Source organism: Zootermopsis nevadensis, unplaced genomic scaffold (assembly GCF_977971745.1).
Source record: "Zootermopsis nevadensis isolate Lab colony 2312 unplaced genomic scaffold, Znev_1.0 Znev_ptg000024l, whole genome shotgun sequence".
NCBI classification, from domain to species: Eukaryota; Metazoa; Arthropoda; class Insecta; order Blattodea; family Termopsidae; genus Zootermopsis; species Zootermopsis nevadensis.
This window is the reverse complement of record NW_028259156.1, coordinates 16,802,977-16,821,630: the sequence shown is the minus strand read 5'-3', so window position 1 is coordinate 16,821,630 and position 18,654 is coordinate 16,802,977. Positions and strand designations below refer to the sequence as shown.

At 37.8% G+C, this 18,654-nt stretch overlaps 1 protein-coding gene and 1 long non-coding RNA gene across 3 annotated transcripts in view; one reads left to right on the top strand and one right to left on the bottom strand.

The window, feature by feature from the left end:
- Positions 1 to 3,300: 3,300 nt before the first annotated feature.
- RYa-R (RYamide receptor) overlaps positions 3,301 to 18,654 on the bottom strand; it is a 123,433-nt gene continuing 108,079 nt past the window's right edge. Inside the window, exons 5-7 of one of the 2 annotated variants that reach the window (XM_022068661.2) lie at positions 8,440 to 8,508; positions 6,461 to 6,710; positions 3,301 to 6,219 (exon numbers count right to left, since the gene is read on the bottom strand). In XM_022068661.2, coding sequence (XP_021924353.1) covers positions 6,008 to 6,219; positions 6,461 to 6,710; positions 8,440 to 8,508 — 531 coding nt within the window. In that variant the 3' untranslated portion in view covers positions 3,301 to 6,007. The remainder of the gene's footprint in view (positions 6,220 to 6,460; positions 6,711 to 8,439; positions 8,509 to 18,654) is intronic. The other variant, XM_022068662.2, reaches the window with a different exon arrangement.
- LOC110832041 (uncharacterized) lies at positions 6,057 to 18,220 on the top strand. The gene is made up of 3 exons (XR_002543802.2): positions 6,057 to 6,163; positions 15,292 to 15,390; positions 18,023 to 18,220. It is a non-coding gene; the product is annotated as an uncharacterized LOC110832041 (long non-coding RNA).

Here is an 18,654-nt window from a genome sequence, read left to right as displayed (position 1 = left end):
TTTTCACAGTGATTATACATATGTCTGACAGATAGCGCCAAAATCGACAGTCCCTCATTGATAAAGTAAGTTTAAGTTCTCACTTTCCCGCAAGAGTGCACATATTTAAGTTCCCTGTTTCCAAAAACTGTAAAATTTCTACAAATTGTATTTTCGGCATTATTTACGTTACTATAATCCGTTACACAAATGAGTATGTAAGGTATCATGCAGGTCGTCTAAACCAAAGTCACAATACAGTGGAACCTCGATATTCCGCGTTTTGTTATACCGCGGCTATGATTGTGCCCCCTAATACGATTACGTATGTTTTATGTTAGAAAAATGTCAATTGCCATGTAACGCGGGTATTGAAGCTGTCCCCCTTACAAAACTGTAAAAGGTAAATTTACACTAAAACAGAATAACTTATATCTAAATGAGATAAAACGTACAGAAAGTTTCAGCGTAGTTTTTGCAACTCTGATTTTATTCAGAAGGCTCTCAATTTGAGTCCTTGACCGACTACTCTGAAATATACAGTACATCACAGTTAGGACAGTAATATCTAGGAATCTACGTTGGACTGGGCTATAAATGGGAAGGAAAATAATGCATTCAAAATTTGGGTGGTGAAGTCACTTGAAGAATTGCCACTTTAGAGATGGATAAGGTGACTGAAAAGTAAAATTTAGACGAATCACAGGGAAGTAAACTGTGAGGCATATGTAACTAACTCAGGATCGTTTTTTAGTGTGTTACTGGGTTTTGTATCAGCTGCGTGGAATCTTGGTTAGACACTCCGTATTCTTCCTCGACCCCTTTTCACTTCCAATTGGTTATTAACGATACTTGGCAGTACAGAGGCGCGAAGTTTCAATTACCTAAACTGATTGACGCAAGTTTCTGCCGCTCAACGTCTAAAGCATTTTGTAATTAATTTTATATCGACATATGAACATACGAAATTTGGGACATCAAGGAACGCCTATTCAATTGAATGCCTGCGAGATGTATACTTAACCCATAACCCTTGTGTGGACTGCTGAAAGCAAAAGAACAATTTCCACATATTTCTATTTAAACTTAAACTTTTATTTCAACTAGCTAATAGTTGAAATTAATTAAAATAAGAGTTTGATTTTCGAATCTTTCATAATAGAGTCGTCTAAATTTAGTTAAACGTACATATTTTAAAACGGCAGTGTAATTAATGTAGTTCAAAGGCTGTTTCATCTATACAATATTTTAATTCATTTGTTCATAAGTGACTTGGACGGTAACGCTAAGATTTATTAAACAGTGTGAGAATGGTAGGTAGCAGGCCTAGGATTGATACAAGAGGAGCACAGTCTCTCTGCCTTTCTCTATAGTTGAATTACGTGCTACAGTGGCTGAGATACGCGTTACTTACGCACGACTTCAACGAATCAATTGTCTAAGCTGCAGATTCCCTCTTTGGTCTTCCGTACCATTGAATGTCCGTTCGAAATTGTGTATCTACGTCATCAAAATTCGCAAGACTCTATGGGGCACATATATTTTTTATAAATTCCGTTCTTGCTGGTTATTCATAGGTAATTGGCCATGACATGCATTTACTGCAGGTACAATTCCATCAATTCCATTTTTACAAAGGTAATCGTGCTACATACAATCAGATGAAATTTTTCTTGAATTTTGTTCCATAGGTCAAATAATAATGTAGAAAAATGTTTAAAATAAAACTGTTGGTGTAACTGAGGAGAATATTTAATGTCAACACTTTTTTCGTACAATGAGCTTTTCACGAGAAAACGTCTTCTTGTAGTTGACAGACTTAATTTTTCTTTATTAGGCGAATTTACAGGATGGAATTCTATATCGAATGTTGTATTACATTCCACTGATATTAAAGTTATTGATTAATAGGTCCGTAACAAACAAAAAATAAAAATAACGTTAGACACAATTTTTTATAATATTCACACTACACAACACGGCAACACGGAGTTTTCCTCCGGGGGCTTCCCCGGTTTCTCCGTGGCATCCCAACAATTACTCCATTCACACACAGAAGAAGGCAATGGCAAACCACTTCTGGATCATCTGCCAAGAACGTATATGAACAGGTCCCAGTCCGAGAAAAGGATGGAAGGATCCTGTTCATATGGACCTGTCGTCAGACAGAAAGAAAGAAAGAAAGAAAGAAAGGAAAAAAAGAGGAACATACATATAGAATAACTAATGAATTTAAATAGCTGAAACGTATCGAGTAAGTAGGACATTAATGCGGTCAGTTCAGGCGTAGGAAAAATACAGAACTCAGAAAAAAGAAGTCTAGATAACCACCAGCAACACCATCCATTTTGTCGAACGCAATTCATTAGTTTAGGGAAAAGTGGAACTACAGACAGAGACAACCAAGTGAGGGTGCACTTGAAGGCGCATGGCGTGAATCAAGAGCCCACTTGTTGCTAGATTCCTGTACGCGGGGGGAAAATTACAGGACCCATCATGCCTTATTAAGCATCATTAATTGCATTACACGGGCGTGTGAGTTTGAAATGATTACGAGAGCACTGCATCACACACACATGTCCTTTCTATGGTTCTCAGGATGCAATAGACACCTCGTTCGGCTCGATAGCCAGGGTCAGATTCCCGGAGATATCTACATGACATTCCATATCAGCGATTCTCTGGAGTTAAAATAAAATGCTGTTGATTCAGTTGCACCCGTAATTGTTCAGCCGGTAAGGGATTCGAGGGTGAGATTAATGCACATAACAGTCCAGTGTCCTGCCCATTCCCTTACCCAGTGTGAACAGGAGACACTCTTAAATTAAATAAAGGTAATCGAAGTGTAAGTGTGGCCACATACATCGAGAATGTGTGGAAAATCGTACTTTCCAGACGCTCGTCTGAAGAAACGCTCAAATATAAAGTTGCTATTAAACTGCAGTTAATATGTTAAGCGGGGGGCAGAGTTTTCAATGTCAGCTGATAGAAAATTTGGCCGTTTCCCTTTCAAAGTGGAGATGTAGCGATGTAACTAAGCAGCAAAACTGCGAGAATAATTATGAACACCTTTAAAGTAACAATTAAATGGATTGTCGCATAACACATTACGCCATTATAATTCACAGAATTACTATTATTACGTTATAATCCTCAAATATGCAAGACTTTTACATAACAAGTGAATTATATTCGTGTGCATACGATTGGATTTTCGTGATCCCGAGTTTTAGTACAAAGCGGCTATCCAACTTTTGAAATTAATGACAAGATTAATCAAAATAACAACTGTCTTCTGATGAGACGAAATAAATATTGATATTTAGTTACACATATTTATTTCAATTTATTTTGTGTAACACGATATATAATTAAAGACCAAATATACATAATACTTTTGACTGTTCATTCGCCAAAAACACGCAATACATGACAATAAATGTGATACAGTTAATAGCACGTGTCATATATTTTAAGACGAAAACATGGATTTGGCACAATTACATGGTGGAATTCAATATTTATGATGTTGAACATTTAAACTGTTGAACACCTCCCAAGATAGACATTGGCATTGACTCACTATGAGACATATTTGAACGTCACTGATTCTGACTTGAAATTACGTTTGATGACAATATTAATTATATGAGACATATTAACCAATTCTATGCTACAGAAAAGACAATGCTTTGATATCGACCGTTTGTCTCTATACACATCGATTTGTGACAAATCAGTAAAGAAAGTCTTCTGTCATCTCTTAATACTTCAAGTAACTGACAAACTGTAGATTTTTTGCGAACTTAATTTATAAGTTCCAATGGAAATATTAAATAAAGGAATGTCTCCCTAACAGAAGAGTAAACATGGAAAGGATTATTCTCTTTCTGAAAACAACAAATGTCATATTAGAAAACTCGAGAGACTATTACACATCCAGCACCAAGACAAAAATAAAAAGTTTAATCAGTGTTGTTTTTAGGTACGTTTCCTAGGTAATATTTGATAATACAATAGACAAAACTCCTTACACAGTTCTTCACATTTTCGATGATACATTTAACATACGTCAGTTTAGAACAGGCGTTTCTTTGATAGGTTTCGTCATTGGAAATAAATCTGAACCGTCATCTATTGACACTGTAAGCTAAAATGACAACAACATTATATGTTGTTTGTTGTTGTCTTAATGAAACATCATATGACATGGCACCAGTCAGATCAATACACTGTCACAGAATATGGATATATCTCCTTATGGTTACACCGCAAAGTAACATGAGGAAATTCTGAAGAACTCAAACTCACTATTCACTATAGAATACAGTAAAAATAGTTGTCGTAGATTCTTGAACCACCTCGTATGTCTGATTCACGCAAAATTTTCAAATCAAGTTCAAAGATACAAAATAGACAAGTTTCTTTACTCCTTAACGACTTTGAAATAGAAACACGAGTTGCACATCAAACACACGACACCGTACAAAGCAATACAATGGAATATATAATGGAAATAAATAGAAAAGCCGTGGGTATCAAATATTTACTTTACTCGTGCAGACAGATTATTTTAATATGTCGTTTAATATGCAGTGATAAAATCTAAATTGGATATATTCACAAATAGGACTATCTAAATTTGTGTTCATTGTCAATATCGAACCAACCCTTCAACTGTTTCTGTACAAGAAATATTATACATTTTTATGATTTACAGACGTTGTGGAGTCCAAAGTACGTGAGGTAACATTTCATTCATTTTATATGAGATTTGCTAAAATGAAGACAACGTTTTGATTACGTAGTATCCATTAATTTCCTATTACAATTTTGCTGGACTGTTCATGAACATTTTTCTTTTAATAACATGCTTGAATTAAATTCTTCGTGGACAAATGCACAAATTATGTCGACATAAACTCCATAATACCATTTGACCGAATTAGTCGCCAGCCATTACATATTATACTATGTTAATTTGGTCCCACAACTGAAATTTCACAAATAAGAGCGTCCTGGTGGGTAGTTACCACCACCACCACCACCACCACCACCAAGAAATTTACATCGATCTCATGTTACAAGCCCATTTAACTGTAACAGAGCACTCAGAAACTGTGCAACTTTAAAAGATTTCGAAGTTAATTCATAAATTGCATCGACGTTTTGAATCAGAATTTATATAAGTAAAGATTGGTTTCAAATGTAACTCTCTGAGCAGTCGGCTATCACTTTAAATTTAACATAAGGTCCTCCCTGATTTATTACAACTTGTAATCGGGAAACACAAGATTCTGTAGGGTATGTGATTGAACTGCAGCTGAGTAAGTTCAAGTAAGTATGATACGTACTTCGATGGCTACAGCAAGTGTCGTCAGCGTGACCTTAGCTTATTTCATGGCTATGGAATGTCACTGGACGAAAGTCGAAATAGTCTGCTTACTGAATAAATCGATATGAGAGATTTATGATGACTTTGACGAGCGTATTTCGAAAGTTCTGAATTAATTTTATGCAGATCTATCACATGGGTCTATAACTACAGGTTAAATTCAAACACATAGTGGGCTATATTAAAAGCGTGTTGATGGTTGTGTAACATTACGCAAGTTAATTGCACCGCGGGAAAATAACTCGAAAAGAGAAACATAGGTTCCTTTATGCAACCCGCATTCTGACCCTGGAATCGCTTCAGTATTAGTTATCAGTTATATAAATCTGACGGAAGAGGAAGTATCATGCACGTTCTTCAGTTCAAACAGCAGAAGTAACACCTGTCCATGTGTTACATTTTTATATCCTTCTACACAGTAACGGGAATCATTTCGTTGTTAGACCGACGGCGGGTCTGTCTTCCTCTCGCGAAACTTCGCAAAGCGTATTCCGTACGCGTGGCAATTCCCGCAGTGGTTTCAAACGCAAAGGCGATGATAACAGCTGAGTGGTGGCACTGAGTCACCTGAGGCTCAGTTTTCGAGTTTTGCTTCGCTAGCCAAACGGCGCGCAGTTGAACCTGAGTGACACACTAGATCTGATCTTCCGGGTAGCTGTCCAGGCGGGACAGTCTACGATGTCCGTTGTAGTGCGCCGTGGGAGGGCAGCCCTTGAGGAGCGCAGTTCCTGACCGGGCGGGAGAGGCACAGTCGTTGGACAGGTACTGGTGTTTGCGGCGTGTACTCAGGTACGTCGTACAAGTGTTGACACGCTGCAGCACCGACGATTCAGTAGGATCTACCCCTGAAACAGGGCCACGTGTCTTCCGAGATTCAAAAATACCCGAAATAAAATGGGTCAAATCAAAAACCACTGGTCATACACTTGTCATTTTACTTGTCGTTTCTCGAGTCAAATCGCGTTACATTTTATTTGAACACAGAATCGATACGTGATTTTCGAGTATTAGCAGTGTTCTATCTCAGTTCGCCGTGGTTGATCTGAGTTATGACATGTCACAGCTTTAAATTCTAAGTTGAATTACCTGTGAGGGCGACGCCCGTAGTAACTGAAGACGTGTTACTGTGGCGGTGTCTGACGTTGAGCGGAAAAAGTCTTCGGAGACCTGGCAGCCGATCCAAAACGGTGCAAAATCCTGCTCTGAAACGAGTGTTCATCCAACAGTATATGACCGGGTTGTAGCAGGAGTGCGACATGGCGAGCCAGTGGAAGGCAAACCACAAATAGGGTGTCCCTGACCAACTAGCGAGATCGCTGTTGTTGTCTAGTGCCACCTACAGGGAGAAAAAACAACAGACGCATTTTTGGGATCAGAAAATATAGCCTTGGTACCAGACACAAGGGCCATAAGACTGTGAAGGACTGGGGGTTTCCGTGCGTAAATTGCTTATTTTTTTTACGTATTACTGGGATATTGCTAAAGACAAAGCTCAATAATAATGTTGATTTCGTCTTAATTTATGTCTCTGATAAGGAATAATCGCACTTAAGCATACATAATTTATTTCTACGCACGTCATATGTCCAGACGCTACTACACAATCCAAATAATTCTCGTTTCCGCCATAGTGATCCACTGTAAGTTAAGGGAGAAAGAGATGAACATGGAGCGGGATAAATGTCTGAAGAAAGGGAGAACAGAATTGTAACAGAAGGTAAAAGAGTTTTTAAAGAAGAAAAAACGTTAGTAAGTAAATGCATTATCACAGTCACACACCGCAGTCTGTGTTACTTAGCTCCTTTAAACTAATTTCAGAAGGGAGCCATCAAAACTTTACTTATGAAACTAACAAGTACCAGTACTAAATTTTATTATACACAGTTCTTATACCCGCAAAATTAACACGGGTCACATAAGCCTGAGTTCTAAAACCTGTTCTATCGGCTTGTTAACTGAAGTGTTTCTGCGCACATAAACATGTCATTACTTCCGTCTTTTGTCTTCTAACTAGTTTAAGAGCGGTGATGGGAAATTTATTAAACTACTTTCAGTACGGTTAATGCAGTCATAATCATGAATTTGTTGAGAATCCCTGCTATAGGAACACACGCCATTATATAGAGTCGTAAAAACTGATAATAAAGTTAAAATGAGCGTAAGATTTACATGAAATTAATGTATTCAATACAGTACTATGGCACATAGACTTCCTGTGGCTCGTTCTGATAGCCTATCGAGAACAGAAGCTCGTCTGCCTCTCTGTATCTTATTTCATATTCTGGTCGGACGGAAATTATCTCATCGCTTGGGTTAGGGGCTGTAATTTCTCCATGTTCGCATTTGAGAGATTTTCGCCTTCATAAAATAAGTCCAAAATTATAAGAATTAACACTTATGTAAGACTTGAGGTTCTCACAGCGGTGAGTATGAAGATTTCTGTCTTCTGGGTTCTTGCGCTGTGTAGTCTGGTCGATGTTAACCAACGTTTCAGAGGTCATACTGCCTCCGTCATCAGGGCGATGAGTATGAAGATTTCTGTCTTCTGGGTTGTTGCGCTGTGTAGTCTGGTCGATGTTAACCGACGTTTCAGAGGTCATACTGCCTCCGTCATCAGGGCGATCGCCCTGATGACGGAGGCAGTATGACCTCTGAAACGTTGGTTAACATCGACCAGACTACACAGCGCAATAACCCAGAAGACAGAAATCTTCAATTAACACTTAATTTTGCTTTTCAGATTAACTTTTGATAAAAGAGCTTCTTCAATATGGGCGGTAAAATGAATGCTGTGGTTCATGAGAGCAACGGCAAAAGCGAAATGAATAGATAAGGCGGAAAGGAATATTAATAAGAAGAACGAAACAGCTAAAGAAAGAAGGAAACAGACGGGACAGAAAAAATGTTAAAAAGTAATGAATAAAGAAATTAAAATATCTGGAAAAATAGAACAAATGTACACAGACTGAGGCAAAAACTGACGACGAATCAGCGAAGAATAAAACAATTATTTAAATCTTTGTCTCTTTTATGCTAAGCAGAATTATTCAGTAGTTACTACTCACCATAAGTATGTTGAACGGCAGCCAGCATGCCGTGAATATTATCACCACTATCACCATCATTTTGATCATCTGAAAGATAGAAACAAGTAATATAGCGCACTCAGCAACCCCAGAAATAAAACAACAGTTACACCTACACACTGTGCCGCTCGTTAATGTAAAGTCCCATACATCTGTTACGTTATTAGCCGATGATTTTGGACCAGCTTACATTTGTACCTTGACCCTTTCCATGTTCACAATTAAGCGCTAATACGAGGCGCGTCCTCAAAGTAAGTTTCCCTGGGGCCGTTTACAGAAACAAAACACAATTTCATGGAAATATTTATTGCAACAGATACAGCAAGTGTCCAGCTATTTTTCAACATATTCGCCACCGGAATTGAGACATTTGTCATACCGTGGGACCAACTTTTGAATACCTGTGTCGTAGAAGTCTGCCGCCTGGGATTGGAAACACTGTGTGACAACCATCTCCGCCTCTCTGTCATTCTCAAAACGCTGACGCTGACCGGACAGGAATTTCTTGAGGTGTAGGAAAAGATGGAAATCACTGGGAGCGAGATCCGGGCTGTAGGGTGGATGATTAAACACCTCCCAGCTGAACTCCTGCAGGAGACTTGCTGTCCGTCGAGCCGTGTGCGGCCTAGCGTTATCACTGACCGCACTTCACAGTCGGCGGGAGCTGGAATAAGAACCTCCATCTTCAACAGCTGCAACGATGCTAATGTGAGAACGCGGGAAGTTCCGTTAGTGCATGCGCCATGCTACGTCATTGCTCTATCACGTACGCACAGTCGCTTCGCGCAATATAAGGTTTGCTAGCTGTGGGACGAGTGGGAAACGTACTTTTGGGACGCGCCTCGTATATACAAACAACAATTTTTGTACAAAAATAATCTGTACAAAACAGAAAATGTTTATCTCCTGATCACTTACTTTAAGAACTTATCATCACTATGAGTATGTGATTAAATACAAGGAAGAATGCTTATATGTTCACGCATTGTGGAAGGACACATAATTTGCGTCGACAAATTCGCAACTGCGAAAAAGTAATATAAAGGAAAATGATACATAAAAATGGCAAACTCACTTGGAGTATGTACCAAGTTTTTGTATCCTCTTCCTAGTCTTGAATATTTTAAGAACATGGCTGTCTTCTTGGTTGTAGAAGGCCGCCGTGAGAACCTCAAATTATGCTTTAAATATTTTACATCGAGGCTGACGACACACAACAAGGCAAGCACATGGGGAGTCTTATGCCCCTTATGCACTACCATTTGACAACGACTTTAACTGGACTTATGTGGCGGGTGTGAGAATTATGTTTGATAATGTAGTTTCTCATTGTAATTAAACCGCAGTATGTATGTGATAGAAGGCTAGTTGTAAATACATGTGTACTTTACAAGAACGGTCAACATTAATTCGACATCAAGTACAACACTATCATAAGTGACATTTCAAACTAGACATTTCATAAATTTGAGTCATTTTCTTTATTTCTATAACTTCAGTCTCGTGGTCGAGATCTCAGTGACAAGTAAATAAATAAACAGAATAAATAATAAAGCAGCAAGAAATAATTGCATGCAGGGATAAAGGAGGCAACCTGCAAATAAATTAGAAAATGAATGAGTTCACTACAAAATTCGCCTACAAGGGACCTTGGTGCTGGTCAGTCCGTTTCAACCTATCGAGGCATATAAAAACAACACACCCAGTCATTGTGTTGTTACTCGGTTTCCGTCCCTTGTACACGAAGGCCTATGAAGCAGTCTCCCGATGATACATCCCGTTCAGACCCCAAAGGCACAATTCTGCGGTTCATATTCAACACATCCGGGGGTTTGAACTCCGCACAAGAAAATAAAAGAGGATGAGAATAAGAGAAAAGGTGAACGAATATAAGAAAACGGAGGAGCGATATGAAGGAGGGAATAATAGATGATAAAAAGAAACACACACACACACATATATATATATATATATATATAAGTAAAGTAAAGTTTGTCCCACTGTACGCCATGTAGGCGTTTGGGATGAGTGGAGGTATAGCTCCTCTCTTCCTTGACCTCGGCACTAGATGGGGGTGAGTGGTCAGCGTCACGCCCCGGCCGGCTTTACCCCCGGGAAAGGACCCCGGTACCCATTGTAGAGGAGGCTGGGTGGGCCCCAGAGGCTAGAGGAAAAATCCTCTGCCCCCGTCGGGGATCGAACCCCGGTCGTCCAGCTCGTAGCTAGTCACTATACTGACTGAGCTATCCCGGCTCTCATATATATATATATATATATATATATATATATATATAAGTAGAAAAAATACGAGAGAAAAGCTAACAGAGTGAGCAGACACTTAGTAGAATAAGTAGGAGGAGTAGAAAATAGAGACGGGTGAAGAGTAAGCAATAGCATAGAAGGAGAAATAGGACGACAGGAAAGTAACAGAGAATTAGGCAGAATGAGGAAAAGAAAAAGGGATGGATCTGATAAAAGCATAAGACTACAATTAAAAGGAGAAAAATATATTAGCATAAACCCTACCAACATTTGTTACCTCATCTGAAAGCCACTTCTGCACTTTCCTCCGTCCTGATTACGTGGCTAGTCACCGATTTGTTTCTTCTGTTTTCATCTGCCTAAAATCGATCTGTTACCCAACACGAGACTATTACGTTGTGCTCTATCGGACCTTAAAATTGTTCCCACTACTGGTTTCTCCGCGTAGCGAAATTTGATAACAACGGACCGCGTATTTCTTTTGTAGTGGAGAACCCAGCTCTATTATTCGTAGTTTAGAAAATAATAACATCACGCCAGTTCTATAGACACAAAACAGATTTATATATTAATACATGTATTATTATAAGAATCTTATTGCTATTATTATTAGTAGAATAGGATATTCATGATCAAGGCCTAGTTATGCTGGTCATGAGAGTCCCGACTTTTATGAAACCCAAAGTTTCATTGTCGAATTCCCGAGTCAGTTGAACCGATCAACTTATCCTATTTCTATAAGATTCGTTTTAATATTATTCTCCCATTTATAACCTGTCCCAAAAATGTTTTCTTCCCTATAGAATTTTAAACTAAAATCTAATACTTATTTATCATTTCTAATATGCAATCTACACGTCCCACCTAACTATAGTCCTATTACAGCATTCACTCGATTTTAAGACAACATCGACTGTTAGACCAACCCCTGATTTAGTAATATATTACAATACGAACTGTCAATATTAATACATAAAACTCCTTTTTATTGATACTTCTCTTTGCTATGTTTGTGTTTACTGTCCCACGAGTAATGTTACGGACATGGAGAATTTCCTTCCGCTTAGTCACACAATACAACAATTCTTAGACGCCATTAAATATAAGACGCACACCGGTTTCAGAAATGTTAAAATGTAAAAAATTGTGCGGCTTAAATCAAGGAAGTGAGGTTAGGTTAAAGCAATGTTACGGTAATCGCATACTCTCGACTCTGAACTATCACGAAGATCTCTCAGGCCCCTACTTGACATTGTTAGGTCAAACTCATTCCTTCGATTGAACTTTTTTATTTCCTTTTCCTTCAATCTGGCGACTGTTCCAAGTCTATTTGATCAAACAGCCTTATTGGAACCGTCTCTTTCCATACCATGCCACATAAAATATGTTCTTCAATTTCATTTGCGACTGTTTCCATTATTCCATTCTCCTCAAATGCACTTCTTCAATTTTACTGCCCTCTTACACCTCCTTCGGTAATCCATTTCAGATGTTACGAAAGGAAAAAAAGGAAACTTTCTTGCCAATCTGAGAAAGAAAAAGATTTTGCTCTTATAAGACTGTAGTATGAGTAGTGGCGTTCTCTTTGGTTACTTTATACTTTGGTGGAATTAACCAAGTTTCTCATTTTGAATACCACCGAGTGCATACACCAGGAGCAGCCTATTCCCCACAGGATTTATAATGTACAGAAGAGAAAGCAGTTTGGTAAAGATTAAACCATCACGTTTCCAGACAAATTAACAATTTTCTCACAGTTAAAAAAACAAACAATGAAGTTCCTAGTACATTATCTTAATCACAGTAACCAAAAGTTTTCCAATACCACTTAAGTAAAACACGCATTAAAACCACTCCCTGCTAGCAGAGCGTATTTTAGGCTTCCGAAGGATTAAAAAATGTGGGTTTTAAGACTACTCCTTCCATTAGCAGATGACGTTTTACATAAGACAACTAAAATTTCAGGAAAAAAAAAACAGTTGCAACGATTGGTTTATTTATAACAACTGTATACTTTTCAAACACAACCTCATACAACATTTCTGGCCTACGCTGAATAAATATAGTATTAATCTCACCTCAAAGTTCGCACGAAGGCCATATTCGAACCATTGGCTGCGGAATTTTAAAAGTAGCAAACTGTAGATGTTCCCAGTGACGTAATGCACATACGTCGTTCAACAAATAGGTAAGTTAGTGTCTACAACACAGATATCTGTAGTTGAATCAGAAGACAAACACACTCAGGTCGCAAACAGGGTTGCTAAGAACTATTTTATTTATTCTGTGGCAACAAAACCGGAATCATTCAGTCTGGAAGGTACTTCGTGGTCTGATAATTGAGATTTTACAGTGTGCCTCGAAAGAACAGAAGCTCAAGTGCCACTGGAATCCTATCTGTGATGCAGTGTGACTCCTGCAAACAAAGCAGAAGTCCACACTGTTTGTGTAATGGGGGCCATGAACACACCTATTATGCAAATCCTTTGATTCAACATGCAAAACCCATGAAGGTATTGTTTCATTTGCTCTGGGTTCACAATTCATGGTGGCGGTAGGGAACAACAACAACAACAACAAACACTGGAATAATGCCAGCGGTGGCTGCCGGAACTAACAATAATGATAATTATAAAACTATTATAATAATACATGTAACACATATTAAAAACAAAATGTATTTCGTAAATAGCTGCTGCACTATGTACCTCGGGGGCAAGGTTTGTGTTGGGTACATAGAAGTAAGTACCCTATGAAGTGTTGAATATATGGAACATACTAATAATAACAAAAACAAATAAACTGAGATCAGTGAGAAACTTTAAAACTGTAGTTTTAGAACCCCTGCAAGCAACCAGTGAGCTTCAGATGTTATTCGAAAAAAAAATCAGAAATTGAGATTTTCCAACCGAAGAAAAAGCGGACTGTGGTTTTCTGGGTTATGCCTTACAACCCTAAAAATGGAGGCGATACGTTTCTCAGAAACTTTGGTAAAATACCACAAGACTGCAATGCATCACAAGTCAGATGACCACAATCCATAGCAGCATAAACATTTAATTGTTTAGTGGTACATGGTTTCGAAATGTTGAATTGCCAAACTTCGTTCACCATCTGAAGTCTGTAATTTTCCAAGTACGCTGTATCAACCTCAGTTGTGTTCAGTTCGAGTTATTATTTTGCATAATGTGAACTTCTAAAACGTTCCGTACTTGTAGGGTGACATATACTTTCTATGTCTGCGATGTTATAGAACAGAGGGTTAAGTCGGAAATTGGATAAAATAAGAAAAGTGCATGCCGAAATTCCCTTTATTAAAACGACATTTAGTTATTTAATCCTCTTATCCATACATCTACAAATAATATCCCTTTATACGTAATTTTTGTTAATGATTCCTATTTTCATGGCAGCTAATATTTCATTACGGTTGTGCCACGCGGCTTAATGAAACAGAATTCCAATTACTTACGAAATTTCAACGACTGTCACTAGCAGGCTCAGTTACACGGTTAAATTTAATATAGCACGTACACAGTGAAAATGAAGTACTTCTGCTTAACCTCCGCCAGTCTCCGCAAAATGGGCTTAACGATCATTTACGACGTACTTAGTTCTAAGGCATATTTATAGCACGCCTTGGATCCCGTAGCAATCGGCCGATAACTTTCGGCTGGGGGGATGTTTAATGATATGTTGAAGTTACACTCCTTAACCCTTTCGAAGGATAATCACGAATTATCTCACTTAAAAGCAGTGACCTTATATATTAAATTTATTTTGCGTCCGGTATAAGTGAAAGATACCGCACGGTAGTCTAGCGGTTAGAACGCTGGCCTTGTAATCCCGGGGTCTCGGGTTCGATTCCCGGCGGTGCCCGAATTTATAACTTGTGTTGGGCAAGGCCGTGGTCTAGGCAACACGGAGTTTTCCTCCGGGGGCTTCCCCGGTTTCTCCGTGGCATCCCAACAATTACTTCATTCACACACAGAAGAAGGCAATGGCAAACCACTTCTGGATCATCTGCCAAGAACGTTTATGAACAGGTCCCAGTCCGAGAAAAGGATGGAAGGATCCTGTTCATATGGACCTGTCGTCAGACAGAACACTAAATAAATAAATAATAAATAGCGTCAAATGTGCGAGATAATTATAATTCATGAATTGGCAGGGACTTGACAGACAGCGGTTGTCAATTGCTGCAGGTAATATTTAAATATTCTCCGGACAAACAAATTAGAATAACCAAGCTTAGAATGGAACCCGGGACTTCTCAAATTCCTACTACTGAACCGACATGTGTTTTACATTAATGTTGACACCTTCAACGTTAGTCTGCGTTAGGAGTGAAGGAAATAAAAATTAATGGCCTGGCCAACCCACATTCTGATATACAGACCTCCATTACGACGTCCTTTCCAGCGCTGTTAATTTTTTTGATGGTGTTCGGCTTTCTGTTGTTTCATTTTTAATTAGAAGTAGCGCGAAATGTATTGTATATACCACCACACTAGATGGAGTGAGGGTCAGGTGACATCTTCACTTACGGAGAATTTATCCTTGTTACAGGTTGGACAAGATGAGCCGTAGAAATGTTCTGAGCGTGACCACGAAAAGCAATATCCTCACTTCACTACTTAGGCTGAAATCCCCGTCGCCCAGCCGTAGGTGTGTTATTGGATTCAGTATCATATTTTATTCACTTGGGATCCTCAACCTTGTCTTGAGTCCGGACAATTAAACGAGTCATGACATTATATATTTGTGGTTGTAAACCCAGGCTTATGCGCCCTTGAAAGATCCAGGGTTCACTTCGAAAGTTTAGCTGAATACAACTGGTCTTACAGTGCTTATTACTCAAGACTTAAATTTGTATAAAAATTAAATCCAACTAAATTACATTTTTTAGAGTGTTTGCCAATACCAATGTAAATACACGGGAGAGTAACATAATAAAACTAAACTCAACAACTAATCAATTTAGACAACTTTGCGTATAGTTAATGTGCCTACAAAAGGGACTAGGCCTATGTTTTAATGCACTGCTCAAGCAAAAAGTAGAAAAATCTGGTATTTGACTAAAGCCACACGAATACCAACAGTATTAATGGTGTAATAACAGCAGCAACAACAACAACATACCTGAAGGTAGAAAACCACTTGAAATATACTTAAATTAGTAAACAAAAAAAATATTATTAAAATGGATCTTCAGGCTACATATAAAACAGAATCGATGCCAGAAAATGAATAGTATCTGTGGATTAGGTGAGCGACTGACATTCTCCACGGTGTTAGAGTTTAAATTTGCGTACTTAAAGCAACGTCTTCCATCAAGCGTTACACGGCGACTCATATTGCTTCTTCAAAATTTAGGCTCAACTAATTCTCTTTAATTATGTAATATTAAACTGTCGGATCCATTACATCACTTAGTTGACCGTGTTAATTAATTTTGCAGCAAAACGTCCACAGTTTACTTCTGTGGCCTCAGCGAAGGTTCTATACCTTCATTAGGTTTTAACGAACTTAAACTATTTTGACTCTTTAATCGCCAGATCATTTTCTGTTTAATATGGGCGACACTGCCCTTCTTTTACCACGTTTTTATAAACAGACTGTAATGGAACAACGTAACTGATAATTTATTGTAATAGTCTTCCTGCTGACCTAAGAAAAGTGTACCAAAAGTGCAAAAGCATGTGACATCACACATATCTGCCATTATTTACAACCGTGGCTGAACATAGTGATCCCTTTATGAACCATAAAACGGTTATGGTCGCCTGAAAATAAGGCCAGAGATCCAGAGATGAAGAGAACCAGACAGACGAAGGGGGCCTACACATGACATAGGTTTCGGTGTAAAATAAAGTGGAATGTCCGTACATTTCTTGATGCGAAATTCAAAGAGTGCTTCTACTTGTGTCATGAAATTAACGTCCTACCGCACTTCCTCTATAAAACACGAATATGAATATATATATACATTTTTATACAATAATTTATTTACCGTCTATACACAAACTTAAAAATGTTGTTAAAATTACTTAAAATTATAACATTTTTTCATTAGATACTAGATCTTGTTACATTTTATATTGACGACATGTTTCGATGTGTATTACACCATCATCAGGTCTATCAATTTTAAAAACTGTTTTAAAAACTGTTGCACATCTTGCTTTGCGTATATTGATTTGTTTGATTTTTAAGTCTCTTCCTTTATATCCAAGCACAACATTTAAAGGAAGAGACTTAAAAATCAAACAAATCAATATACGCAAAGCAAGATGTGCAACAGTTTTTAAAATTGATAGACCTGATGATGGTGTAATACACATCGAAACATGTCGTCAATATAAAATGTAACAAGATCTAGTATCTAATGAAAAAATGTTATAATTTTAAGTAATTTTAACAACATTTTTAAGTTTGTGTATAGACGGTAAATAAATTATTGTATTAATAAACACAAACATGACGCAATTAAGATATAAAAAAAATACATTTTTATGTTATTAAATTTTAGAATGTTAAAAAATTTCACAATTTAAATTCTCATAGTGTGTTTTCGGTGTTTTAAAAGTGTGTCTCATTCCTTCTGAGCTTCTTATAATTAACAAACAAGGACGCAGAATAATGTACCACTGCACCAGAATGATCTTAGCAGTTCAGAAATCACGTGGGTCGTTCAGGCGTCCAGCAGACAGAGAAACAAACCGCACTCTCGCGGTTCAGTGACCAAACAGGCCACACGTGACGGCATTAAGTAAAGTGACAATGGAGTGATTGGATCGCCACCACTCAATAACCGTCTCTGGCTAAGATGCATATTGTCTTCTATTTTACTCGTTTCGTTCCGATATGTTCCGAACGGACTAACAAATGTCCTTTCCTGAAATTCCAAGCGAAAGTCTGTACTCACAGTAAACTCTAAAGTTAAGCTATTCTCACTGTTCAATAAAGCTACTGAACCTACAGTCAGACTAAAGCCGTTCCTACAAATCAGATCGGACTCGGAAATAGTTTTATACATCAATGTTTTAATACGAAGCAGCTATTGAATGCACTGTATGATTGTTAGGTAAAATTAACGACAATCACTGGTCTTCTAAATAAGTTCAGACAAGATACCCGTAATTTTAAAGGACATATTTGGTTGTTAGCTTACGCGACGAAAAATGTTGAAAGGCAGATAACCACATAATAAACTATAAAACACGTCTAAACTTAAATAAAATACGAATTCTTATATTCATATGTTCCATGTAATTGCATGTTTTATTACCTGTTCTAGCTGGATGCCTAATTGCCTTCGGGAAACGACCCAGGCAAGAAGCTCGGGAAATAACCGCAACATTAAAGGGCTCTGCTACTTCTTAATTAAACCGCTCTATGTGATTAGAAGCTGACTGACAAACTGTGTACCTTTCAACATCCTTGAAACTCTAACGACAGCTCCTGTCAAGAGCACACGTGCTTGCTTTTCCTCCGATCTCCTACACCTGTTCGAGCAATGAAAATAAAACAAATAGAAAATAAAAAAAAACTTTCACTTTTCTCTGAATAAGGTACTTATAAAGGTGGTGATATCAGGATCCAAACTCCAAACAGATTAAATTTCAAGGCGATATCTTAACAACGAAACAAAATAATGCAAGTTTTAACAATGGTGGAAAAGTCTTCCCTAAAAGAGCTTGTACAAATTTTCCAAGCTCTCTAATGTTATTCTACAAAAATAACTTTATTTGACATATATTGTCATATGGTAGAAAATTTCTGACGTTTCCGAGATGCTTATTTTCTCAGTCATCAAGTCAATGAAATCTCACTTACTTTTTTGTGTATTTCGTACTTCATTCCTTTATTTAAGGGTTTTAAGCCTTTCAATAAGACCTACACTTTGTACCATACTTCTACAAATCGTGT